The sequence below is a fragment of the Triticum aestivum genome, chromosome 2A, assembly GCF_018294505.1.
Source record: "Triticum aestivum cultivar Chinese Spring chromosome 2A, IWGSC CS RefSeq v2.1, whole genome shotgun sequence".
Taxonomy (NCBI): domain Eukaryota; kingdom Viridiplantae; phylum Streptophyta; class Magnoliopsida; order Poales; family Poaceae; genus Triticum; species Triticum aestivum.
Window position 1 is genome coordinate 46,404,778 of NC_057797.1, and position 27,053 is coordinate 46,431,830.

Genomic DNA, 27,053 nt, shown 5'->3' on the forward strand with positions numbered 1-27,053 from the left:
ACCCATCGATCAAGTCTCAATGTTGCTTCAGTCCCCGACACTTCCATGGTGCAACTACACAGGAAGCGTCAGTGCATCACCATAGCTTTGATCTGGCCTTTTAAATGATTAGTCATGTTCGCACCTTCTTTTTCCAGCAGTCCTCCCCAACACTTCCATGGTGCAGGTCGGCAAAGGGCATCGCCTCCCGCCTACAGGACGATAAGCTATGTTGTTTGTTGTTCAACTAACGATTTTATCGGTAATCATGTAGACCATTTCATTACTTTGACCCCTCCCTATTTTCATAGCAACTGATCTTAATTGTCTATATCACCAGTACTTTGGTTCTGTATTGGCAGCTTTCAATCTTTCCTCGCAAGGAAAACTGGGTGTTCCCAGCTGAATATCTCTCTCTTTCTCCTTATGATTTTGGATAAGAAAGTCCTATTTTAAGAATACTCCACTTTTCATAATTTTCATAATAGAATCATGTACGTTTCTCATTAGTGCTTGGTCACTGGTGCATCCATCTTTATTTCAGCCAATCCATCCAGCCTTCATATCTCATGCGACAATTGACCAAAGAAGTTTTTACCAAGACTTCCAAATTCTAGCCCGTGCAGTTGCATGGGTTGACGACTAGTAATCTCTAATTGTCATTGCAAACATGTTTAGAATCATGGATACTAGCTTAAACATATTTACACAAATAGAACAAGTCGAGTTCATACCAATTTCTCTCTGCCATGGCCAGTTTATCGAATGTCGTCATTATTGCCTTTCATTTGCACGACGGAACAATATGAAGATAATAACAGTGCAAGAGTGCCATGGACTAAGCTGAAATCTGCAAACATTTTATTCAACAGGAGAAGACAAGGTAAAATATGCTCTTTATTAGTTCAACAATTATTCATATGAGAGCCACTCAACATTTTCATCGTGGTATTCTCCTCGGTACAACTCGAATAAAAAGAAAAGAAATTCTGAAAAACACACTGAAATATATTTGGAGTTTTTGGTTTTCTTCAACAAACAAATAAAAGAAAAAAGAAAAAAATGAGATAAACTATTTACACGGGAAAGCTCCCAACAAGCAAAAGAAGAACAAGGAAATCTTTTTTGGTTTTCTTTTTAATAATACTACAAAGCATGCATAGAAAGTAAATTAATTATAACTAATTTTTTGGTTTTTTCTAAAGTTTTTCAAACACACAAGAAGAAAGCAAGAAAATAAATCTAAGCATGGATGATGCAATGAAAAAGTGTGGACACCGACAAATGGAATAAGTGGACATGAATGTAAAGTCGGTGGAAACACGTACTCCCCCAAGCTTAGGCTTTTGGCCTAACTTGCTAGTCGATCAGTAGGTTGGAGGGTAGTAGGGGTGCTGAGGAGCGGGCATCCACTCGTCCCATTGCTGGGGCTCCTGCTGTGCCACTTCCGCAGCAGCCCGAGCATTCCGGTAGGCGATGATGTCCGCATGCATGATCCTATATTCGCCCCTAGCTGCAGAATCAAAAAAAGCAGGTGCAGGCAGTGGAATAATATCATGAGTTTTAATGCTAAAAACTAGATTATAAGGAATGTAATGTCAGGATAATCTCATGCAAGAAAATGATGATGTTCCATGGCTGCCCTGTCTAGGTAGACCTTGGTCAAGGGGTAATCATGAGGGCGTATCTCGACCTCGAAGTGAGCCGCCAAATAAGTAGCAAAAATCCCACCATGTATTTCACCCTAGGATTTATTAAGATGGAGGCGACGAGCCACAATAGCTCCCAAGATATGAGTGTTATCGCCCTCTAGTGCTCAGCATAAAACAACAAAGTCTGGTGCGCTGAGCGCACCCACTTTCTTTCTAGCAAGCAAGCACTTAGCAACAAATAAACAAAATAATGTACGACAAGAAAGTGTATGCTAGCAGCAGTGGTGGCTGACACCCCTCTCTCATCTCCCACTGTCAAAGTGCAATAAAAGTCCTCAAACCCAGCCGGCCTAGGCTCGGCTAAGCTCCCATCATAAGGGATCAAGCATATATCACAAAATTCAGTAAGTGGTATCTGATGGTTTTCAACATATAAATCGAAGCTCACTTCAGGAGGATTATTCCTAGGCAGGAAAGTAAAACTCTGAACAAAGATATTTGTGAGGATTTGCTGCTGGTCACTGATACGTCTCCAGCGTATCTATAATTTTTGATTGTTCCATGCTATTATATTATCGACCTTGGATGTTTTATATGCATTTATATGCTATCTTATATGATTTTAGGGACTAACTTATTAACCTAGAGCCCAGTGCCAGTTTTTGTTTTCTCCTTGTTTTAGAGTATCGCAGAAAAGGAAAATCAAACGGAGTCCAATTGATCTGAAACTTCACAGAACTTATTTTTGAACCAGAAGAAGCCCACGGAGTATCGGAGATGGACCAGGAGAGTCCCGGGCTGCCCACAAGGGTGGGGGGCGCGCCCCCTGCCTCGTGGACAGCCCGGAGATCCACTGATGTACTTCTTCCTCCTATATATACCCATATACCCTAAAAACTTCGGGGAGCACAATAGATCGGGAGTTCCGCCGCCAGAAGCCTCCATAGCCACCGAAAACCAATCTAGACCCATTCCGGCATCCTGTCGGAGGGGGAATCTCTCTCCGGTGGCCATCTTCATCATCCCGGCGCTCTCCATGACAAGGAGGGAGTAGTCCACCCTCGGGGCTGAGGGTATGTACCAGTAGCTATGTGTTTGATCTCTCTCTCTCTCTCTCTTGTGTTCTTGAGGTGGTATGATCTTAATGTATCGCGAGCTTTGCTATTATAGTTGGATCTTATGATGTTTCTCCCCCTCTACTCTCTTGTAATGGATTGAGCTTTCCCTTTGAAGTTATCTTATCTGATTGAGTCTTTAAGGATTTGAGAACACTTGATGTATGTCTTGCGTGGGATACTCCTGGTGACAATGGGATATTCTATTGATCCACTTGATGTATGTTTTGGTGATCAACTTGCGGGTTCCGCCCATGAACCTATGCATAGGGGTTGGCACACGTTTTCGTCTTGACTCTCCGGTAGAAACTTTGGGGCACTCTTTGAAGTTCTTTGTGTTGGTTTGAATAGATGAATCTGAGATTGTGTGATGCATATCGTATAATCATACCCACGGATACTTGAGGTGACATAGGAGTATCTAGGTGACATTAGGGTTTTGGTTGATTTGTGTCTTAAGGTGCTATTCTAGTATGAACTCTATGATAGATTGAACGGAAAGAATAGCTTCATGTTATTTTACTACGAACTCTTGAATAGATTGATCATAAAGAATAACTTTGAGGTGGTTTCGTACCCTACCATAATCTCTTCGTTTGTTCTATGCTATTAGTGACTTTGGAGTGACTCTTTGTTGCATGTTGAGGGATAGTTATATGATCCAATTATGTTATTATTGTTGAGAGAACTTGCACTAGTGAAAGTATGAACCCTAGGCCTTGTTTCCTAGCATTGCAATAACGTTTACACTCACTTTTATCATTAGTTACCTTGCTGTTTTTATATTTTCAGATTACAAAAACCATTATCTACTATCCATATTGCACTTGTATCACCATCTCTTCGCCGAACTAGTGCACATATACAATTTACCATTGTATTGGGTGTGTTGGGGACACAAGAGACTCTTTGTTATTTGGTTGCAGGGTTGTTTGAGAGAGACCATCTTCATCCTATGCCTCCCACGGATTGATAAACCTTAGGTCATCCACTTGAGGGAAATTTGCTACTGTCCTACAAACCTCTGCACTTGGAGGCCCAACAACGTCTACAAGAAGAAAGTTGTGTAGTAGACATCAAGCTCCTTTCTGGCGCCGTTTGCCGGGAGGTTAGCGCTTGAAGGTATATCTTTAGATCTTGTAATCGAATCTTTTAGTTTCTTGTTTTATCACTAGTTTAGTCTATAAGAGAAAACTACAAAAAAATGGGATTGAGGATACCTCATATGCTACATCTTTTTAATGTCTTCCATGAAAACAAGGATTCCGATAATTGTGCCAAAGTTTTAGAAGAAGAATGCATTAGAATGTTTGGCACTAAATCTTTGTATGATGAGCATGATTGCAATGTTGTTAGTATGAATTCCTTGGATATCTATGATGCTAATGATATGCAAAGCCACAAGTTTGGGGAAGCTATGTTTGATGAAGATGATATTTTTTTGTCCCCCAAGTTTTGATGAGCAAATTTATTATGATGAAAGCATGCCTCCTATTTATGATGATTATATTAATGAAAGTGGATTTGGAGAGGTCATGACTTTATTTTGTGATGAATCCACTATTTCGGAAGAGGTTCCAATTGATTATGAGAACAAAGTTGCTATCTAGGATGATTATTGTGATGACTTTTATGCTATATAGAATAATGATATGCATGAAACTTGTCATCATGATTTTAGTTTTCAATTGGATTATGCCTCACATGATAATTATTTTGTTGAGTTTGCTCCCACTATTATTCATGAGAAGAAGTTTGCTTATGTGGAGAGTAATAAAAATTATATGCTTGTAGATCATGAAAAGAATGCTTTAGGTGCTGGTTATATTGTTGAATTCATTCATGATGCTACCGAAATTACTATGAGGGAGGAAGATATGCTTGTAGGAATTGCAATAATATCAAGTTTCCTCTTTATGTGCTTAAAGTTTTGAAGTTATGCCTGATTATGGTTCCCACAAGTTGTTTGCTCACAAAATCCCTATGCATAGGAAGTGGGTTAGACTTAAATGTGCTAGTCATATTCTTCATGATGCTCTCTTTATGTTTCAATTCTTATCCTTTATGTGAGCATCATTGAAATCATCATGCCTAGCTAGGGGCTTTAAACGTTATCGCTTGTTGGGAGGCAACCCAATTTTATTTGTGTTCCTTGCTTTTTGTTCCTGTTTAGTAATAAATAATTCATCTAGCCTCTGTTTACATGTAGTTTTATGTTTTAATTGGTGTTTGTGCCAAGTAGAATCTTTGGGAAGACTTGGGGAAAGTCTTTGCGATCATGCTGTAAAAAACAGAAACTTTAGCGCTCACGAGATTTGATGCCATTTTTTTTATTGGAGAGTGATATTTAGTTAATTATTTTTGAAGATGATTAATAGATAAATTCCTCACGTCCAGCAATTTTTCTTAGAATTTTTGGGGCTCCATAAGTATACGTTTGATCCAGATTACTACAGACTGTTCTGTTTTTGACAGATTCTGTTTTTCGTGTGTTGTTTGCTTATTTTGATGCATCTATGGCTAGTAAAACAGTTTATAAACCATAGAGAAGTTGGAATACAGTAGGTTTAACACCAATATAAATAAATAATGAGTTCATTACAGTACCTTGAAGTGGTGTTTTGTTTTCTTTCGCTAACGAAGCTTACGAGTTTTCTGTTAAGTTTTGTGTTGTGAAGTTTTCAAGTTTTGGGTGAAAATTCGATGGACTATGCAACAAGGAGTGGCAAGAGACTAAGCTTGGGGATGCCCAAGGCACCCCAAGGTAATATTAAAGTACAACCAAAAGCCTAAGCTTGGGGATGCCCCGGAAGGCATCCCCTCTTTCGTCTTCGTTCATCGGTATCTTTACTTGGAGCTATATTTTTATTCACCACATGATATGTATTCTGCTTGGAGCGTCATTTCATTTTATTTTGTTTTGATTGCTGTTTGAATAATATCCCAAGATCTGAAATTCTTAAATGTTAGCGAGTCTTCACATAGTTGCATAATTATTCGACTACTCATTGATCTTCACTTATATCTTTCGGAGTAGTTTGTCGTTGCTCTAGTGCTTCACTTATATCCTTTTAGAGCATGGTGGTGGTTTTATTTTATAGAAATAATTGAACTCTCATGTTTCGCTTATATTATTTTGAGAGTCCTAAACAGAATGGTAGTTTGTTTTGGTTATGTATTTAGTCCTAATATGATGGGCATCCAAGAGGGGTATAATAAAAACTTTCATAGTGCATTGAATACTATGAGAAGTTTGATACTTGATGATTGTTTTGAGATATAAGAATGGTAATATTAGAGTCATGCTAGTGAGTAGTTGTGAATTTCAGAAATACTTGTGTTAAAGTTTGTGATTCCCGTAGCATGCACGTATGGTGAACCGTTATGTGATGAAGTCGGAGCATGATTTGTTTATTGATTGTCTTCCTTATGAGTGGCGGTCGGGGACGAGCGATGGTTTTTTCCTACTAATCTATCCCCCTAGGAGCATGAGCGTAGTACTTTGTTTCGATAACTAATAGATTTTTGCAATAAGTATGTGAGTTCTTTATGACTAATGTTGAGTCCATAGATTATACACACTCTCACCCTTCCACCATTGCTAGCCTCTCTAGTATCGCGCAACTTTCGCCGGTACCTTAAACCCACCATATACCTTCCTCAAAACAGCCACCATACCTACCTATCATGGCATTTTCATAGCCATTCTGAGATATATTGCCATGCAACTCTCCACCGTTCCGTTTATTATGACACGCTTCATCATTGTCATATTGCTATGCATGATCATGTAGTTGACATTGTATTTGTGGCAAAGCCACCATTCATAATTCTTTCATACATGTCACTCATGAGTCATTGCACATCCCGGTACACCGCCGGAGGCATTCATATAGAGTCATATCTTGTTCTAAGTATCAAGTTGTAATTCTTGAGTTGTAAGTAAATAAAAGTGTGATGATCATCATTTTTAGAGCATTGTCCCAAGTGAGGAAAGGATGATGGAGACTATGATCCCCCCACAAGTCGGGATGAGACTCTGGACTAAAAAAATAGAGGCCATAAAAAAGAGAAAAGGCCTAAAAAGAGAGAAAAAGAGAGAAGGGACAATGCTACTATCCTTTTACCACACTTGTGCTTCAAAGTAGCACCATGATCTTCATGATAGAGAGTCTCTTATGTTGTTACTTTCATATACTAGTGGGAAATTTTCATTATAGAACTTGGCTTGTATATTCCAATGATGGGCTTCCTCAAAATGTCCTAGGTCTTCGTGAGCAAGCAAGTTGTATGCACACCCACTAGTTTCTTTTGTTGAGCTTTCATACACTTATATCTCTAGTGCATCCGTTGCATGGCAATCCCTACTCACTCACATTGATATCTATTGATGGGCATCTCCATAGCCCGTTGATACGCCTAGTTGATGTGAGACTATCTTCTCCCTTTTTGTCTTCTCCACAACCACCCTTCTATTCCACATATAGTGCTATATCCATGGCTCACGCTCATGTATTGCGTGAAGATTGAAAAAGTTTGAGAACATCAAAAGTATGAAACAATTGCTTGGCTTGTCGTCGGGGTTGTGCATGATTTAAATATGTTGTGTGCTGAAGATGGAGCATAGCCAGACTATATGATTTTGTAGGGATAGCTTTCTTTGGCCATGTTATTTTGAGAAGACATGATTACTTTGTTAGTATGCTTGAAGTATTATTATTTTTATGTCAATATTAAACTTTTGTCTTGAATCTTATGGATCTGAATATTCTTTCCACAATAAAGACAATTACATGGATAAATATGTTAGGTAGCATTCCACATCAAAAATTCTGTTTTTATCATTTACCTACTCGAGGACGATCAGGAATTAAGCTTGGGGATGCTGATATGTCTCCAACGTATCTATAATTTTTTATTGTTCCATGCTATGATATTATCAACCTTGGATGTTTTATATGCATTTATATGCTATTTCATATGACTTTTGGGACTAACCTATTAACCTAGAGCCCAGTGCTAGTTTCTGTATCGCAGAAAAGGAAAATCAAACTGAGTCCAATTGACCTGAAACTTCACAGAACTTATTTTTCGACCAGAAGAAGCCCACAGAGTATCAGGGATGGACCAGGAGAGTCCCGGGCTGCCCACGAGGGTGGGGGGCGCGCCCACCCCCCTGGGTGCGCCCCCTGCCTCGTGGACAGCCCGGAGATCCACTGACGTACTTCTTCCTCCTATATATACCCATATACCCTAAAAACTTCGGGGAGCACAATAGATCGGGAGTTCCGCCGCCAGAAGCCTCCATAGCCACCGAAAATAAATCCAGACCCGTTCCAGCACCCTGCCGGAGGGGGAATCTCTCTCCGGTGGCCATCTTCATCATCCCGGCGCTCTCCATGACAAGGAGGGAGTAGTCCACCCTCGGGACTGAGGGTATGTACTAGTAGCTATGTGTTTGATCTCTCTCTCTCTCCCGTGTTCTTGAGGTGGTACGATCTTGATGTATCGCGATCTTTGCTATTATAGTTGGATCTTATGATGTTTCTCCCCCTCTACTCTCTTGTAATGGATTGAGTTTTCCCTTTGAAGTTATCTTAACGGATTGAGTCTCTAAGGATTTGAGAACACTTGATGTATGTCTTGCGTGGGATACCCGTGGTGACAATGGGGTATTCTATTGATCCACTTGATGTATGTTTTGGTGATCAACTTGCGGGTTCCGCCCATGAACCTATGCATAGGGGTTGGCACACATTTTCGTCTTGACTCTCCGGTAGAATCTTTGGGGCACTATTTGAAGTTCTTTGTGTTGGTTTGAATAGATGAATCTGAGATTGTGTGATGCATATCGTACAATCATACCCACGGATACTTGAGGTGACATTGGAGTATCTAGGTGACATTAGGGTTTTGGTTGATTTGTGTCTTAAGGTGTTATTCTAGTACGAACTCTATGATAGATTGAACGGAAAGAATAGCTTCATGTTATTTTACTACGGACTCTTGTATAGATTGATCAGAAAGAATAACTTTGAGGTGGTTTCGTACCCTACCATAATCTCTTCGTTTGTTCTCCGCTATTAGTGACTTTGGAGTGACTCTTTGTTGCATGTTGAGGGATAGTTATATGATCCAATTATGTTATTATTGTTGAGAGAACTTGTACTAGTGAAAGTATGAACCCTAGGCCTTGTTTCCTAGCATTGCAATACCGTTTACGCTCACTTTTATCATTAGTTACCTTGCTGTTTTTATATTTTCAGATTACAAAACCATTATCTACTATCCATATTGCACTTGTATCACCATCTCTTCGTCGAACTAGTGCACCTATACAATTTACCATTGTATTGGGTGTGTTGGGGACACAAGAGACTCTTTGTTATTTGGTTGCAGGATTGTTTAAGAGAGACCATCTTCATCCTACGCCTCCCATGGATTGATAAACCTTAGGTCATCCACTTGAGGGAAATTTGCCATTGTCCTACAAACCTCTACACTTGGAGGCCCAACAATGTCTACAAGAAGAGGGTTGTGTAGTAGACATCAGTCACACTCATCTGCGATGAAGTCGGTGCTGGTCACGCCTATCAATGTTGAAAGTAATATTATCCAAACTTTGACACCGAAAGAACACATAAAAGAGTCCTTCTGGAACACTCCGGAATCGTGAAAATAAAGAGATACGTGACACGGTAAGTAAATGGACTCTGAAAAATCCGCAAAAATATTTTTTTATCAGTTTTGGGATATTTTAAAATTTTGGAAATAAAGAAACTTTCAGGAAGTGTCCCCTGGTGGGCACAACACACCAGGGCACGCCAGGCCTAGCTCGCCCAGGTGGGTTGTGCCCACCTGGGACACCTTCCGTACTTCATTTTTCTACCATATACTTGTCCTCCAAGATAAAAAATCTATATATACTTCCCTAACCTGCTGATCACCGTATCACGGAGAAATCCTCTGTTCTCTTTTCTTGCTGTTTTCTGTCAGATATGTTGGGCCAGCCATCATGTCTACTTCTTCCTCCAACCACGTGGAAGAGGATGCTTGGTTGATGAAGATCGAGCTGAAGAGAGAAGAGCCTGCGGGAGCTATCGGAGGAGATGAGAGCAAGGAGGTTACCGTCGACCAGCCTCTGGTCTTCGAACAAGCACTGCGAGCTGGCAAGGAGGAGGAAGATATCCTTAAACCTTACCTTACTCTTCTTAATCATGCTGAGATTGAAGCCTTTCGCATCATTGAAATAGTTCACATACAAAATAAGTATCTCCTTGCATCAAGAGCACATCTCCCACCTTGGGAGCGTCATCCGTCGATTAGAGAACCTTCTAATCCTTAAAGATAGGATCGCTTCATCACCACCATCATCTTCTTCACCACCAAAGGAGAATTGAGTATCGGGTATGGGCACTCCCCTTGGTTCCACCAAGCTTGGGTGAGGTGCCCCGGTATCGTATCACCCCACTACTTTTTTCTTTTACTTACTTTAGTTCGATCATTTGCTTTTAGATGAAATAAAGTTTAGTTCGATCCTTGTAATCGTGTGCAAGTTATATAATAGAGTTAGTTTGAGTTTTTGCTTTCTTTACTTTCATGATGCAAATAAAGAAAAGAAATAAAGAAAGAAAAAGAGAAAGGAAATGAATGAAGAAAGGAAATAAATCAATGAGATTATATACTAATCCTATGGTAGGTGATGGCACCACATAAGGAAAGTATAAGTAGAAAATTTTATTAGAGATTGACAAACATAGCATTAGTCAATGATGCAACTCATGAAAGAATTAATAAGGGAAGAGAAGATTCACATATAGATACACTATCCTAGAAATCTTTTGTGATTTTGATCCCTCATCAAAATATTATATGTCAAAATTGTTGACGTTGGACAAGGAAGACAACTTAATGGTTTATGTTTGTTTACATATCTTCACATAGAAGTCATATTGTCACAGATCCTTTAACATGTGATGCTTGCCCCCTATCTTTGCTAGACAAAAATTCCGTACTAAGTAGAGATACTACTTGTGCATCCAAAAACACTTCAACCAAATCTTTTTCAAGTGTCCACCATACCTACCTAGGGATTGAGCAAGATCCCTCAAGTAAGTTATCATTGGTGCAAAAAGGCAATAAAATTTGCTTCTAAAAGTGTGAGATCATTTAGTGTAAGAGAAAATTGAGCGTTGTACGAACTTGGATGACAAAGAATAAAAGCGACAGACTGCATAATAAAGGTTGTCATCTTAAGGGGCAAAATACAATGTGACGTTCTCTTGCACTAAGGTATTGAGCATAGAAACAAATTAGTGCATGGCAACCTCTGCTTCCCTCTACGAAGGGCCTATTTTTTACTGTTATGCAAAGAGTCAAAGTTTTTATCTTTATTCCTTTTATTTTTCTCCTTTGGCAAGCACCATGTGGTGTTTAAAGATCTAGGCACATATGTCTAGTTGAATATAGATAGCATGAATTATTATTGTTGACATCACCCTTGAGGTGAGTATGTTGGGAGGCGAAACTATAAGCCCCTATCTTTCTAGGTGTCCGATTGAAACGTTTTGCTCATGGGTACGAGGTGAGTGTTAGCAATCATAGAAGACTATATGATGGTTGAGTATGTGGACTTGCCTAAAGGCTCCAACACGTGACCCTTCCTGAAAAGATGATCAATTGTAGTTGCAAAGTTGACTGAGAACATAGTTTGTTGGTTTCTAATAGAGTTTTTTCTTTATACTTCGATTGTGTGATGAACTATTACTTATTCATGAGAAGTATATGATAAAAGTTCTATGATAAAAGTCATATGCTTAATTTTGTTGCTGTTATAATAATCAACATGATGCTTCTATGTCCGTATTTTGTTTTTATCGACACCTCTCTCTCAAAGCATGTGGACATGTTTTTTGATTTCGGTTTTCGCTTGAGAACAAGTGAGGTCTAAGCTTGGGGGAGTTGATACATCCATTTTGCATCATGTTTTCTTACTATTATTTATAATGTTTTTAACCATAATAATGTTTTTGGAGTAATTCTAATGCCTTTTCTCTCATAATTTGCAAGGAACACACCAAGAGGGAGAATTCCGGCAGCTGGAAATCTGGACCTGGAAAAGCTACATCAGGCCACCTATTCTGCACAACTCCAAATGAGCTGAAACTTTACGGAGATTTTTTATGGATTATTTGAGAAATACTAGAGCCAGTAAACACTAGAGGGGGGCCACTAGGTGAGCACAACCCACCTGGGCGCGCCAGGCCCCCCAGGTGCGCCCTGGTGGGTTGTGGCCTCCTCGGCCCACCTCCGGTGCCCATCTCTGGTATATAAGTCATTTTGACCTAGAAAAAATAAGAGGAGGACTTTCAGGACGAAGTGCCGCCTCCTCGAGGCGGAGCTTGGGCAGGAACACTTTTGCCATCCGGCGGAGCGATTCCGCTGGGGGAACTTCCCTCTCGGAGGGGGAAATCATCGTCATCATCATCACCAACAACTCTCCCATCTTGGGGAGGGTAATCTCCATCAACATCTTCAACAACAGCATCTCCTCTCAAACCCTAGTTCATCTTTTGTGTTCAATCTTGTTGCCAAAACTATAGATTGGTACTTGTGGGTGACTAATAGTGTTGATTACATCTTGTAGTTGATTACTATATGGTTTATTTGGTGGAAGATTATATGTTCAGATCCATTATGCTATTTAATACTCCTCTGATCATGAACATGTTTATCATTTGTGAGTAGTTACTTTTGTTCTTGAGGTCGCGGGAGAAATCATGTTGCAAGTAATCATGTGAACTTGATATGTGTTCGATACTTTGATAGTATGTATGTTGTTATTCCCTTAGTGGTGTCATGTGAACGTTGACTACATGACACTTAACCATATTTGGGCCTAAGGGAATGCATTTTGGAGTAGCAAATAGGTGGTGGGTTGCGAGAGTGACAAAAGGTTAAACCCCAGTTTATGCGCTATTTCGTAAGGGACCGATTGGATCCAGAAGTTTAATGTTATGGTTAGAATTTATTCTTAATACTTTTCTCATAGTTGCGGATGCTTGCGGGAGGGTTAATCATAAGTAGGAGGTTTGTTCAAGTAAGAACAACACCTAAGCACCAGTCCACCCACATATCAAATTATCAAAGTAATGAACACAAATCAAGCCAACATGATGAAAGTGACTAGATGAAATTCCCGTGTACCCTCAAGAACGCTTTGCTTATCATAAGAGACCGTTTTGTTCTGTCCTTTGCCTCAAAAGGATTGGGCTACTTTGCTGCACTTTTGTTACTATTATCGTTACTTCACTGGTAGAAAAAGGGCCTTTAGTCCCGGTTCGTAAGGGCCTTTAGTCCCGGTTCCGGAACCGGGACTAAAGTGTCGGTACTAATACCCTGACCCTTTAGTCCCGGTTCAATCCAGAACCGGGACTAAAGGCCCTCCACGTGGCCGGTCCACCTTTAGTCCCGGTTGGTAACACCAACCGGTACTAAAGGAAATTTTCTGATTTTTTTTGAATTTTTTTTAATTTTTTTTTGAATTTTTTTTATTTTTAAATTTCTGAATTATTTTAACCTCTAATCTCTAATCACCCCTCATCATTCCAAATCATCTCACTTCCCGAACGGTCACCCATCCTCTCACTACTCCAGCCTGAGCACGCTTAACTTTCGGGTTCTATTCTCCCTCGTTTCCAAGTCTGCACTTGTTGTTTTCCTGACAATAGTAAGATGTCAATCCTATTAACCCTCAGAAATTTAGCTTGAGCATGAAGTCACATATTTCACTGTTTGAGTTTAAAACTATTGCTCTAAAAAACAATAATTTTTTAGTAACACTAATATTTCTTGAATAAGTAGTTTGACCATTGTTTGACCACAGTTTGACCATAGTTTGACCAGATTTGACCAAAATTCAAAAAAGGTGAAATAATTATTTAATAACACTAATATTCTTGAATAATTATTTAGTAACACTAATACTTCTTGAATAAGTAGTTTGACCATAGTTTGACCAGATTTACTAAAAATTTAAAAAAACTGAAATTTGAGCATAACTTTTTTTCCTTTTGGAATTTGATGATTCTACAAATTTGCAAACAGGCCATAGGCCGTCTCCATCGGATGTAACTTTTCGAGTAGATAATTTTTCATATAAAAAACTTTTTAATCCGAGTTTGTATGCAAAAGTTATGCCCATTTTACAAATTCCAGAGAGATTTTGTAAATAAAGTCGAAATTCATATTTGTAAATTTTCCCAACAACTAGACCAAATATCACATGTGAAACTTATTTTATTTTATTTTTATTGACATTTCCATCATTTTCTTTTGTTTTTTCTAAAACTGAAAAGGCGGTCCACGGGGGGGGGGGAGTTTGAAAATGGGACCTTTAGTACCGGTTCGTGCCATGAACCGCTACTAATGCCTCAAAGCCCATTAGTCCCGGTTGGTGGCACCAACCGGGACTAAAGGTCTAACCTTTAGTACCGGTTGGTGCCACCAACCGGGACCAATGGGCATCGCACCCTTTAGTCCCGGTCCGCGCCACGAACCGGGACTAAAGGGCCCAGGTGAACCGGGACTAATGCCTTAGCCGCACAAACCGGGATAAATGCACCCATTGGTCTCGGTTCTGGACTGAACCGGGACTAATGGGCTTACCCGGCCTGGACCAAAGCCCCCTTTTCTACTAGTGCTTGCTCGTTACAAATTATCTTACTATCAAACTACTCGCTACTTACAATTTCAGCACTTACAGACAAAATCTTACCGGAAACTACTTGTCATTTCCTTCTGCTCCTCATTGGGTTCGACACTCTTACTTATCAAAAAGAGCTACAATTGATCCCCTATACTTGTGGGTCATCAATTCACACATGCACTAAATTTCTGGCTAATACAATTCTAGCATGAATAATAAACATTTATCATGATATAAGGAAATATAAACAACAACTTTATTATTACCTCTAGGACATATTTCCTTCAAGGAGACCCTAGATCGACCCAAAAATCTCTCCCGCGTGAAGAGGTTGCCATTGCTCAAGACGTTCCAGAGCACGAGCGCTGCATTCATGCCGGACTAGAGCGAGAGCGACCTCTAATTTGTGCCGACATTGAAACGACACGGCGGCCGAGAGCACCGCTTGCGCCGCATCCAATGTCTGCACCTGTTTAATGTCGTAGAGACATTACTGGTCGGGACATGATGGATATCTACCACTTGAAGCAGGTTACCGCCCGTTTGCCTACCATCATTATATAGGCACACCGGCTGAGAAACCAACTCCGGTGCCCGCATTGACACACGTTGCCGCTTGGCCTGGCCAGCGTCTGCTATTTACACCAGGTCACACTCGGCAAAAACCATACCACGCCACGTCCGCTTCACATCCTTCTCCATGGACCACGTCTGCCATGACTGTGAGTTCTAGTGCATTGTTGGAGAGCCTCTCAATAGAGCATAAGCATGAGCTGGCCACCCCTTGCGGCCGGCTAGCAGGGTTGTCGTGTGAGGCGAATAGAGGTCGGCCTGCCGGCCTCCTCCTTGGAGGTCTCCAATGATGATCCGAGATGAAGACAACCTCCGACGACAAGTTGACGCCCCTGCCTGCCTTGTTCCATGCCGGCTTGACCATGGAACATGCGCATGCGCTCTTCAAGGATGCCATGGTGGAGCAGCAGCCGGCGCCACAGTCGATGTCAGGGTTCCAACAAGCGCAGGAGGAATAGGGTACAACTTCTCCCTCCTCAAGAAGCATCGACTGACGGAAGGCCAAATCTACGAACAACTCGTGAGCGAGGAGGCTGAGGCGGCCAAGGTCGTGGAGAACCCCAACTTCATCACCTAGCAAAGGGTGTTGTACAAGGCCGCGTGCATTCGCACTGCCTGCAATGCGGCCCCGACACAGTCGGATGTGGAGGCGGCGCAGGTGATCGCAGACGAGAATGTCGACAACTGCCCACCCTTCCCGCTGCCAATGAAGTTTCGAGGGTGCCGATTTTACGATGAGGCATGTCCGTCCATGTCCATCATCGATTTCACATGAACCGGTGACGGATAGGCTGCATACTCCGACGAGGAGCAGTAGGGTGTGGGAGGCGGCGAGGCCTCGAGTCCCATGAGCCGATCCGTGTCCCATGTTCTACTCTTGCTCATCGTCGGCTGCACTTCCACTCCGTGTGGCTCAGCTGGCCGTCGGACATGGACACGGCCGCCCGTCATGGGCACGGAAGGTAAGAATAAGGACTCGCGAGGACGAGCGCCACCTCAGATTTAGACTTAATTTATGTCTGCTCGGTTTTATTTAATGAAAAATATGCCAAAAATGTCTAAAAAAATCGGTTCAATTTAGATGAAAATCGTTTAATTTGCATGTATTTCATCCAGGTTTTTTAAATATGGTTGAATTGTACGCGGGTATGGTTGGACGACTGGCTCCACATCCATGTCAACGGATGAGGATAGATACATATCCATTTCATGGTCAGCCCGTTTGAGATGGCCTAATATGGCATGGTATGCCATGACCTGTACTAAAGAAACATTTTCTTTTTGAGAATACAAAAAAAAAAACATTCCAAGACACGGCATCGCAACGGTAAGAAATTCCCCTGTCCGCCCCCAATTTGAGACGGAAGCACCGCACTCCGGATCCTTCCATCCATCACCAGCTCCACTTTCCTTTTATTTTCGCCGCCACGCCACGCGCACCTCGGCCAAGCACAAGGCTCCGGTTGCCGCCACCGCCTCTGCCCCAGCTAGAAAGGCGCGCCCTTTGGCCGCTCCGCTCCCCTCCTCCTCCTCCACGCCGCGCCTCTCGCCTCCTCGCCGCGCTCTACCCGGTCCGAGCCCCCTCCTCTTCGTCCGGGCGGCGCCTCTCTCCTCTGACCTCCCCGCCGCGCTCCGGCCGGTCCGCTGCTCCTCTACCCTTCGTTCAGGCCGTGCGTATGTCCTCCTCGAGCCGGATTTCATCTTGCTCGTCCTCCCCGGTCGATTTACCCGTCTAGAATCGGGTCCGGATTTGTTCTGCTCGTCCTCGCCGTCGCCGCCGCCGCCTGATTTGATTTTGCTCCATCTCGCCTCTTCCGTTTAGGACCGCGCCCGATTTGATTTTTCTCGTCCTCAGTTCATCGGTTTAGAAACGCTCTCGACTCCCGAGTTGATTTTGCTCGTCCCCGCCGCCGTCGGTTTAGAGTCGCTTCTGCTTTGGTTCTGCTCGTCCTCGCCGTCGTCCGTTTTCGTTTTTGCTCGTCCTCGCCGCTGCCCTGACGAGCCCACGTGTTCTTGGTCCGTCTCGTCGAGGGTCTCCCGTCTGGTTTGCGATTGGGAAATTTCTGCGTGTGCGCTTCTGTTATCTGAGAGACACTCTGGATCCCGCGTTTCGTGTTCGTGTTTGCAGGAACGATCGGGTCTTGGTTTTGAAATTGGGTTCCGGCCCCTACGGAGATGGAGAGACGGAGAGCAGTTGTCAGTTTCTCGTGCTAGTTCAGATCGGTTCCTAGGCTCCTGCGTTGTTCGTCGGTTGTTGTCTGATCTCAAACGGCTAGCTTGTTCATGTTAGCCTAGATACTCTGGTTCCTATGTCGATTCTGATTGTACCAGCTAGCTTGTTTCACTTTCGTCAGGCTAGATGCAGGGGTGATTTTGTTCTGATGGGTGTTAATTTCTGTTCTTTTCAATTCAATTGGTTGGTTACTTCCTATCATGCTCTGTTTATGTTCCCATATATGCTCATGTGTGTTCAGGGGTGCAAACCATGTAGGCCGTGGGTGCCATTTCTAGCAGGCAGAGTAGAAATTTTTAAAAGAGTGCAAATCATGTGGCTTGCTGATTGACTAATTGAACACCTGCTGTTGCTACTGTTTGACAAGGTTTCCTGCTTTTCTTCCTTGTGTTGCTATTTACATTTTCATATAGGAGTACTAGATGAGGTGCCTTAGACTTTGTTCTAGATTGCATAGCATAACTCTAGAATTTTGTCATTGCACACCTGTCATGGCATATGATTCTCCTATGAGCATAACTCCAGAGTTTATTTATCTGTGAAAGCACGTTTATCACATGTTTTTTATCAATGCTGCTCACTTTTGTCATGTCCCTTTTGCTTGTCCTGTTAAATTCTATGGAGCAAATTTTGTACTCACTGGTTAAAATATCAAGAATGATGACTTCTGTATTTGTCGCTATGTAAGTCATGCACTTCGGAAACCTGGGCGTGATTAGGATTTGGATTGCATATAGACTTTATGTTATGTTTGTAATTTTGTACTCACTGGTTAAAATATCAAGAATGCTGACTTCTGTATTTGTCGCTATGTAAGTCATGCACTTCGGAAACCTGGGCGTGATTAGGATTTGGATTGCATATAGACTTTATGCTATGTTTGTTTATAACCTGGTTGTGACCTAATATAGTGTAAATCAGCTAATTTTTTAATTTAATTCATGTTCAACGCAAGTAGGTTTTGTTCGTAAGTCGTATTTCTTTTGCGTGTGCATGAACATTCACGCTGTCAATTTTTATTATCATAATCATTTACCGTGGTGTTTGACAGTACATTTCTATCGTTCTTTGTTCCCTTTTGAGGTTCACTGACTCAATTATGCATGAGATATGATATCAATTACTGCTGTCCAGTCACTGAAATAATGCTTTTCTTGCTTTGCCTAGACTTTGTGACAAGAATAAGCATGCGTCTCTGTGCCTACAAACTTGCGTGTAGTGATGATGATCTAACTAGCTTCCTGTTTTCAGGAATGAAGATCTGAATTACCCTCACCCCTCTAAAGAAATCAGTTTACTCATTCAGTTTCTGGAACTTCTTCATAGCTTTCTGAGTTTACTTCGGCCTTGCATGTATTAGCTCTGTTTGTACCCTTATCTATGTCTGTTTCTTTGTGTGTTACTTGTGTGCAAGTGATCCATTATGTGTGTCTGACTGTGTGTGTGATGTGCCCCTATCTATGTATGTTTCTTTGTCTGTTTCATGTGTGCAAGTGCTCCATTATCTGTGTGTGACTGTGTTTGACTGCTTGGATGGGGTGATTCTGATTGTGTGTTTCTTGTGTGCAAGCGATCCATTATGTGTGTCTGACTGTGTGTGTGATGTGCCCCTATCTATGTATGTTTCTTTGTCTGTTTCATATGTGCAAGTGCTCCATTATCTGTGTGTGACTGTGTTTGACTGCTTGGATGGGGTGATTCTGATTGTGTGTTTCTTGTGTGCAAGCGATCCATTATGTGTGTCTGACTGTGTGTGTGATGTGCCCCTATCTATGTATGTTTCTTTGTCTGTTTCATGTGTGCAAGTGCTCCATTATCTGTGTGTGGCTGTGTTTGACTGCTTGGATGGGGTGATTCTGATTGTGTTACTGCTTATATGGTCTGTCCAATTGGTTTCTTATTCATGCTTTGCTTGTGTTCCAATGGCGTCTCCCCATATATGGGGATGTGTTCAGGGATACAAACCATTTAGGCCATTTCGAGTAGGCAGGGATCCAGAGATGTGCGCTGGTCAGGCTTCTCTCCTGCTGATAGATGATGATAGGCTAAGAAGAAAAGTTTGACTCTTGTAACACTCACTTGCTTGGCTTCCAGTCCTTTGTGTGGCCGATTTGTCATCCAATGCATCTCATGCCTATCTTATATATCTCACTCATCACAGCATCCTTTTCCCTGTTTTTGTTCCTTTTTTTCTTATCATAATAATCATGTATACCGTGGTGTTTGACAATACATTGTTGTGATATTTGTGTTTCGTTATGTCTTATATGGATATCATATTCTTTTTTTGTATTACTGCTGTCCATTCACTGGAATAATTCTTTTCTAAGTATTTCAGGTAGGATATTAGACAAATGTCACATTTGCTCTTCCTTGTGTTGCTAAGGACACTGATGGGTGGGGTTCGCTTACAGCGCAGGTATATTTATGTTTTCTACATTTTGTGATGCTAATGTCTGTAGTCCCAAAACGCTTATTTAGCCATGTTTTCCTTGTTCACTTCACAATATTATGTATTCATGTTGATAGTATGTTGCTCTTTCTAGGACCGATAATTCTGATAGTATGCCAAGGACTGCTCAGGATTCCTATCGCTTTCTGTTTTACCAACTAAGGTAATCGAATTTTGATCTTCAGCTTGCAGATTTATCACCTTATGGGAGGGAAAGGTTTGCATGTATATGAGCTCTGATTATCTACATATATACTTGAATTGCTTTGGATTTGGTGGACTGCTATTCTACATGATGTTCTCCATGATTCACTTGATCTATTAATTTGAGTATTTTCCTGGTGAGTTCTTTAGGTTCATCTTATGACACGAAATACAATTTTGGTACATGCAGACTCTGAAATTTGGTGACAAAGAAAAGGTACCTCCTAATTTGTTCTCTGGCTCTCTTACACTTGTCTTTGTTTATATAACAGTAGTGGCCTCCTGGCTTGTAGTTGGGTAGTGCAGAGAGAGGTTTGGAATTGAAGAACTAAAATAATGCAGAGTTGAAGGTTTTGAACGGGAAGCTTGAACAAAGAGTTTACTTTTTCTCATGTCTTTGATTAGTTTCATCCTATCTATGTCTGTTTCTTGTGTGCAAGCACTCCATTGTGTCTGTGTGACTGTGTGTGACTGACTGTTTGTGTGTGTGACTGATTGTGTGTGTTTCTTTGTCTGTTTCTTGTGTGCAAGCGCTCCATTGTGTGTGTGTGTTGACAGTGTCTGTGTGTCATTTTATGACTGTGACTGTGTATTGATGTGACCCTATGTGTGTGTGTGTGTGTGTTGATTGTGACCGTGTGTTTCTTTGTCTGTTTCTTGTGTACAAGCGCTCCATTGTGTGTGTGTGTTGACTGTGTCTATGTGTCATTTTATGACTGTGACTGTGTATTGATGTGACTGTGTGTGTGTGGTGTTGATTGTGACTGTATGTCATTGTGCAAGCGCTCCATAACTACATATTGGCACCTGATAATGCATGGAAATTTCTATAAGGTCATGGGCATGTAATTTTATGACCTACATACCTCTGTAGTTGGTAGTATCATTGCCCTTTGGACACTCTTCAATGCATTGTTGTATATTTTCCTGCCACAAGTATGATGTTTGTGCTCAGAATGATGTATATGTAGAATCCAGGGTGGATGGAGGTTTTCATGATGGCTAATTTGATTTGTTATATGGTTCTGATGGTGTGCTTCTTGTGTTTGAACTGAAGCCGTGGATCACTCATCAACCTGGTCTGTGTTTGTATGGTAACCCCTCTCGAATTTAACTCCCTTCAAGTTTGTACACAATATTTATGCATATCCCACATTTTAGCTAGTTATATAGTAATACCATGCTTCTTTGGACGTTGTTCTATATATGAAAGTGTGGTGAGCTCACATATTGTGTCAGTATCTACCTACGCAGCTGAATTATTTCCGGATAGGACAGAGGTGCAATGTTTACATCCATGGTAGAAGGTTCTTTAACACTGAACTCATCAAATTTCCTTGGACTCAAGAGGTTTTCATTGCACTCCTGACTTTGCTCGAGAAAAAAAAGATTTTGCACATTTTATAGTTATATTTATGATATTTTTTCTACAGGAAGATGACAAAATTATTGACCTTGTAAACAAGTATGGACTAGCAAAATGGTCGCATTGCAAGGTATTTCTTTTGATTGTTTTATTTTTATATGGTTTGCTGAAATACATTTTCCCCCTATGTGCAAGGTAAACACACTGGTAACAATTCTCTGTTGATGAATTGCAGGTCAGCTACCAGAACTTCCTGCTATTGATCCTAGGATGTTTCCGAACGTGCTCCCGAACATGTTCAATTTATCTGCTCTAGGACAGGTGCTCCTTTTATGATTTAGTGTAGCTAGTACTCAAATCATGGATAGTCCATTCTGTCATCACAACGCGACCAGATTCACTCTGATTTGCAATTTATTTGGTGATGGCAGAATGAACCCACCTGCGATCTATTATGCTTGTTTATTATTCAATGTTTTGTTATTACTTTCTAATTTTTCTTTCCTTTGCATTGATCTACTTGCTATGCAGCCACTGCCATGGCACAGTAGGTATGCTCAATTTTTTGTTTTGTGCTTGAGATTTCTCTTGTTCTGTGATGCATATGTTTGACTACTCTTTTCTTAGGTTACTCGGCATTCTCGGCGTGTTTACTTTGGTGGACTTCCTCGATCGCTAATGAACAGGTAATTGCCTTGAGTAACTTGTTATTTCTTGGCGTCTTTTTTTCAATTCGCAGTCTGTGCTAACTATTTTGTTCTTCTTTCTATAGACAGTTGCTCTATTCTTCAATCAAGTTGTGGCTGCTATATGGGGAAACACATTTGGTCTAGGTGCTGCAGTTGTTTATATGAAGCTGATTTTTGAATTCATTCAAAACATCTTAGTTGTTAATATGAAGCTGATTTTTGAATTCATTCAAAACATCTTAGGTGCATCTGAATCCAAACATATGGAATGATGCTTGGACTACTGAGGAGGAACATGCACTGATTAATGCCATCAGGTATATGGGAATAAATGAGCAGAAATAGCAAAAGTTATTCCTGGAAGGTACTGCATGCCAAACAACTTATATTATGGTCTTGCTTGTAGTATTAGCTTTCTGTTTGTGCCCCTCTTGTGTGTGTGACTGACTGTGTGTGACTGTGACTGTATGTGTGACTGACTCTGTGTGATTGTTACTATGTGTGTGTGACTGAATCTGTGTGTGACTGACTCTGTGTGTGTGTTTGAATTAATATTGCATTTGCTTGATGGTGTGTGTTGTATGCTTTGCTTGATGGTGTGATCTGAATGCTTTGCTAGAATGATTGGTGTTGTTTGTTTTGTTTGTTGTGGTTTAACACTGCCTTTGCCGGTCCCAAGCCCGGATGTGAAAATGTGGAGGGAGCTGGAATTACCTTATTTGTATTGTTTGCATTACCTTCATTGTATTGTTTGCATTACCTTGTTTGTGGTTACTGTCCGATTGAAATAGTGGATCTTCACATAATGTGATACCATGTGATGAAGCTTTGAAATGCATCCTTCCTTGCTATGAAAAATTTAGGCATGCCAGGAACTTCGTGATTCCTTTCTCAAGCTGTACGAGGCTGCTGTTTTTTTTTTGCGAATAATATGAGGTCAGTGTTTACTTACGATAATATAAAAGGGAAGCGAATGTTCGATTGTTCTGGGTGGTGTATGGCTTCCCTAGAAAATAGAATGTAGTGCTATCTGTTTGGCTGTATACAAATTTTCCGACCATAGAATTTGTCGCGTCTCCTAAATTAATCCTACTGGTTTTAAATCTTGTCTGTGGATGTTCGTTTTTTCTGCTAATATATATTGTCAAGTAAGAACGTCTCCTCAATTAATCCTACTGGTTTTAAATCTTGTCAGTGTGGATGTTCTTTTTTCTGCTAATATATATTATAAAGTAAAAACGCCAGTTGTTTGTCCCAAGCAACTGGGCACTGCTAGGCAAGTTGAGCAAGTAATGTCCTGAACACTTAGAACCGGCGTCAATTCTGTACCGATCTTGTGTGAACGCGCTCTGCATCCTCGGATGTATCGCACGGATCTTGGTGCGAGGATCGCCATATGAGGCGAAGAAATTATTTGCGCTAACTGTCGGCTGAGCGAACGTTCCCTATACCCCCCTTCCTTACTCCACTAACGCTAGTCCCCCATCTTTTTCTACCCCGTCTCGCACTCCGCCCCGCAAGTGATTCAGTATGATTTTTTTGTCTCCGCTGGCGATTCGAGCGTCTTCGACCGCTCGGAGTCAAGTTCTTCATCGGCTCCAGCATTGGGCTAAGGCGTACACTACTCCGCCAGCACTGCTCTATTTTCTGTAGGGTTCATTCCGCCATGGGGTTCGATGAATGTTGGGCGGTTGACATGGCGGCAAGGACATTTTTTGTCGACAGCCGAAGGTTTGTCGACACGGCGTCACAATTGCAGTCATCGCGGTGGTGATTTGCGGTGTCAGGGTAGGGTTCCCAAGATGTTGGAGTTGTCGCGACGGGGAGGGCTGTAGTGTGCTTGGGATTAAGTGTGGCGAGCGTCGTAGCCACGATCATAGAAGGCTGCAGCGAGCGTCCTGGCCACGACAGCAATAGGGCCATGGGCATTGGCGCGTTTGATTTTTGCAATTTTGTTGGGGTTGTGAGGAGTTTGGTTTTTACAATTTTCTTTGTTTCTTAATTCTTTTCCAGGCCGCAGCCCAACCACTTATGTTTCTTTTTTTCCTGCTTCCCTTCCATTCTCATGGGCCTGCAGTCCAACCACCTAGGCGAGAGAGACTGTTTTCCTTCTCTTTCCTCTGCCTTTGTGTGCCCTCACTTACATTGCAGGGGCTATATCTCCCTTATAGTGAGTCTTCCTTCGGTCTCACCTAAAGCGCGTCTATAGTTTTGAGCCGGTCCATTCACACTAAAATAAATACACAGAAAAAGGGTCACACATGAATCAATCCCAAGATGTCCTAGTTGTAGCGTTGCACTGCTAGCCAATGGTCACGACCTTCTTTAAAGAAAAAAAGCGTTGGATTTTCACTGGGTTTTTTTTCTCACCGTTTTTCTTCGTTTATTTTCTCTATTGTACTGTTTTTTTTCTATTTTGTTAGGTTTTCCTTGTTTCTTTTTTCGTTTTTCACTAGCTTCTTTCATCTCTTTATTACATATATACTTGAATTGCTTTGGATTTGTTGGACTCCTATTCTACATGATGTTCTCCTTGATTCACTTGATCTATTAATTTGAGTATTTTCCTGGTGAGTTCTTTAGGTTCATCTTGTGACACGAAATAAAATTTTGGTACATGCTGACTCTGAAATTTAATGATAAAGAAAAGGTACCTCCTAACTTGCTTTTCTTAGGTTTTCCTTGATTTTCTTTTGCTTCATCTCAGGTTCTCATTGTTTTTCTATATACATTTTCAATATATATCTAATAAACTTTATTCTAATATATATGTTTAATATTTTTCAACTACAAGATTAATATTTATTGAATACATGCTCAACATTTTTTTCAAATATACAATTAACAATTTTAAATGCTTGATTAACATTTTATAAATACCTCATAACATTTTTAATTGGTCAACATTTTTGATGTACACATTTTACACTTTCTTTTTTTCAAATACTTGATTAAATTTTTTGAAATTCAAGATTGACATTTTTTCAATACATGGTCAAAACTTTAACTACATACATTTAACATTTGCTCAAATGCTTGATTAATATTTTTTTGAATATATGGTCAATATTTTTTCTGTACACATTTAACATTTTTCATATGCTTGATTAACATGGTCAACATTTTTGTATACATATTTAACAATTTCTAAATGCTTGTCTAACATTTTTTAAATATTTTTTTTCAAAAAATTCAAATGCTTGGATTAACATTTTTTAAATACATGATCGATTTTTACACATGTTATATTTTTTGTATACATTTTTAGTATAGAAACTTTTTCTCTATGTACATCTAACATTTTCGAAATGAGCTTAGCATTTTTTAAATGTTTTGTTTAAAATATTTTTTAATATATTTATTTAGAATATTCTTACATACATTCTCATTTTTCACTGATTTTATTTTGTTTTATCTCCGGTTCTCATTGTTTTTCTATACACATTTTCGGTATATATATAATAAACTTTATTCTAATATACATGTTTAATATTTTTCAAGTACTCCCTCCGTCTCAAAATTCTTGTCTTAGATTTGTCTAAATACAGATGTATCAAGTCACGTTTTAGTATTAGATACATCCATATCTAGAAGAATTTAAGACAAGCATTTTGGGACGGAGGGAGTACAAGATTAAGATATATTGAATACATGGTCAACATTTTTTTCAAATAAGTTAACATTTTTTAAATGCTTGACTAACATTTTATAAATACCCCATAACATTTTTGAATAGGTCAACATTTTTTATGTACACATTTTACACTTTCTCTTTTCAAATCCTTGATTAAATTTTTTGAAATACAAGTTTAACATTTTTTCAATACATGGTCAACACTTTAACTACATACATTTAACATTTGTTCCAATGCTTGATTAATATTTTTCGAATATATGTTCAATATTTTTTCTATACACATTTAACATTTTTCATATGCTCAATTAAAATTTTGCAAAGACAAGTTTAAAAGTTTTTTAATACATGTCGTCTACTGCGGGTTGGGTGGCCTGGAGTTGGCGGCGGCGACCCTGGATCCCCACTCGAGGAGCTCCTTGCTGGTGTCGTCCTTGTGCGCCACCACCTCGATGAAGCACATGCAGTCCTTCTTGTCCCCGGTCGCCGTCTCGATGGCCGCCGTCAGCTCCTCCTCGCAGGTCACCTTGGCGGTCCAACGCTTTCCCTCGCCGTTGTGGATGGCATCGACGAGGCCGGTGTAGTTCTAGTTCTTGATGACGTTGTATGGCCCGTCGTGGATCTCGACCTCGATGGTGTAGCCGCCGTTGTTGATGAGGAAGATGATGCTGTTGTGGCCGCATCGGAGCATGGTGGACACGTCCTGTGTCGTCACCTGGAAGCTGCCATCGCCGATGCAGGCGATGACGCGCTTGTGTGGATGAGTACTAACAGTAATGTATGTGCATAAGAAAATCAAGACCAGGCTGTTTCAACGTAAAACTATGAATATTTTTAAAATCCATGAAACATTTTTTTCAAATTCATGAATAATAATAATACGTCAATATTTCTAAAGTTCACGTGAATTTTTAAAATCTCTGATTTATTCAGAATTTTTGAACCTTTTTCCAAATTAGTGAGCATTATCTAAAATAAAATTCAAAACATTTTTGTAAAATCCATGAATTCTAAATTCGCATTTTTTAATCCGTTGATTTAAAAATCCATGTTAGATAGTGGTATGGGAAGTTTGCATGTATGCAAGCATGCTAGTAATAAAATCAAATGGTACGTTGGACTCTAAATCGAAAAGAAAATGCCTCGCTCAAATCATCAAAATCTAGACCTACTACTAGACCCTTGATCCCCACTCGAGGAGCTCCTTGCTGGTGTCGTCCTTGTGCGCCACCACCTCGATGAAGCACAAACAGTCCTTCTTGTCCCGTTGCGGTCTCGATGGCCGTCGTCAGCTCCTCCTCGCACGTGACCTTATATATCTCCCATTGTCAGTTAACCGCTGACATCATGGCTTAGATGCAATAGCCCTCCCTTCACCACCGCCTCCGAGCCGTGCATGAGAAAACAAATCATGGGATGAGAGCATCATTGTCGCAGATGGCGTGATTG

General features: G+C 40.6%; 1 protein-coding gene and 1 pseudogene across 13 annotated transcripts; one reads left to right on the forward strand and one right to left on the reverse strand.

Annotated features, from left to right (window-relative positions):
- The first annotated feature begins 16,425 nt into the window (after nucleotides 1-16,425).
- Nucleotides 16,426-22,617, forward strand: LOC123187359 (uncharacterized). Of its 13 annotated transcripts, none has more exons than XR_006493953.1 (11): nucleotides 16,437-19,678; nucleotides 19,806-19,874; nucleotides 20,066-20,132; nucleotides 20,973-21,009; nucleotides 21,170-21,265; nucleotides 21,349-21,411; nucleotides 21,517-21,602; nucleotides 21,813-21,832; nucleotides 21,909-21,967; nucleotides 22,054-22,114; nucleotides 22,214-22,617. XR_006493953.1 is itself a non-coding variant. In XM_044599211.1 (9 exons), the coding sequence occupies exons 3-9, from the start codon at nucleotides 21,007-21,009 to the stop codon at nucleotides 22,240-22,242; spliced, it is 327 nt and encodes a 108-aa protein (XP_044455146.1). In that variant the 5' UTR covers nucleotides 16,426-19,678; nucleotides 19,806-20,132; nucleotides 20,973-21,006; the 3' UTR covers nucleotides 22,243-22,617. The 13 variants fall into 13 exon arrangements, 1 of the variants encoding a protein (XP_044455146.1); XR_006493955.1 differs by having other exon boundaries at nucleotides 16,438-19,678; nucleotides 20,106-20,132; XR_006493952.1 differs by having other exon boundaries at nucleotides 16,434-19,678; nucleotides 20,973-21,265.
- Nucleotides 22,618-25,959: 3,342 nt separating this feature from the next.
- On the reverse strand, nucleotides 25,960-26,445 carry LOC123184627 (pyruvate decarboxylase 2-like; annotated as a pseudogene).
- Between the last annotated feature and the right edge of the window lie 608 nt (nucleotides 26,446-27,053).

What these genes read in the sequence shown, in the direction of transcription:
- LOC123187359 (XM_044599211.1), top strand. An exon ending in CCTCGATCGCTAATGAACAG is followed by an intron (nt 21,968 to 22,053) that starts GTAATTGCCTTG and finishes TTCTTTCTATAG; the next exon opens with ACAGTTGCTCTATTCTTCAA. An exon ending in GGGAAACACATTTGGTCTAG is followed by an intron (nt 22,115 to 22,213) that starts GTGCTGCAGTTG and finishes AAAACATCTTAG; the next exon opens with GTGCATCTGAATCCAAACAT.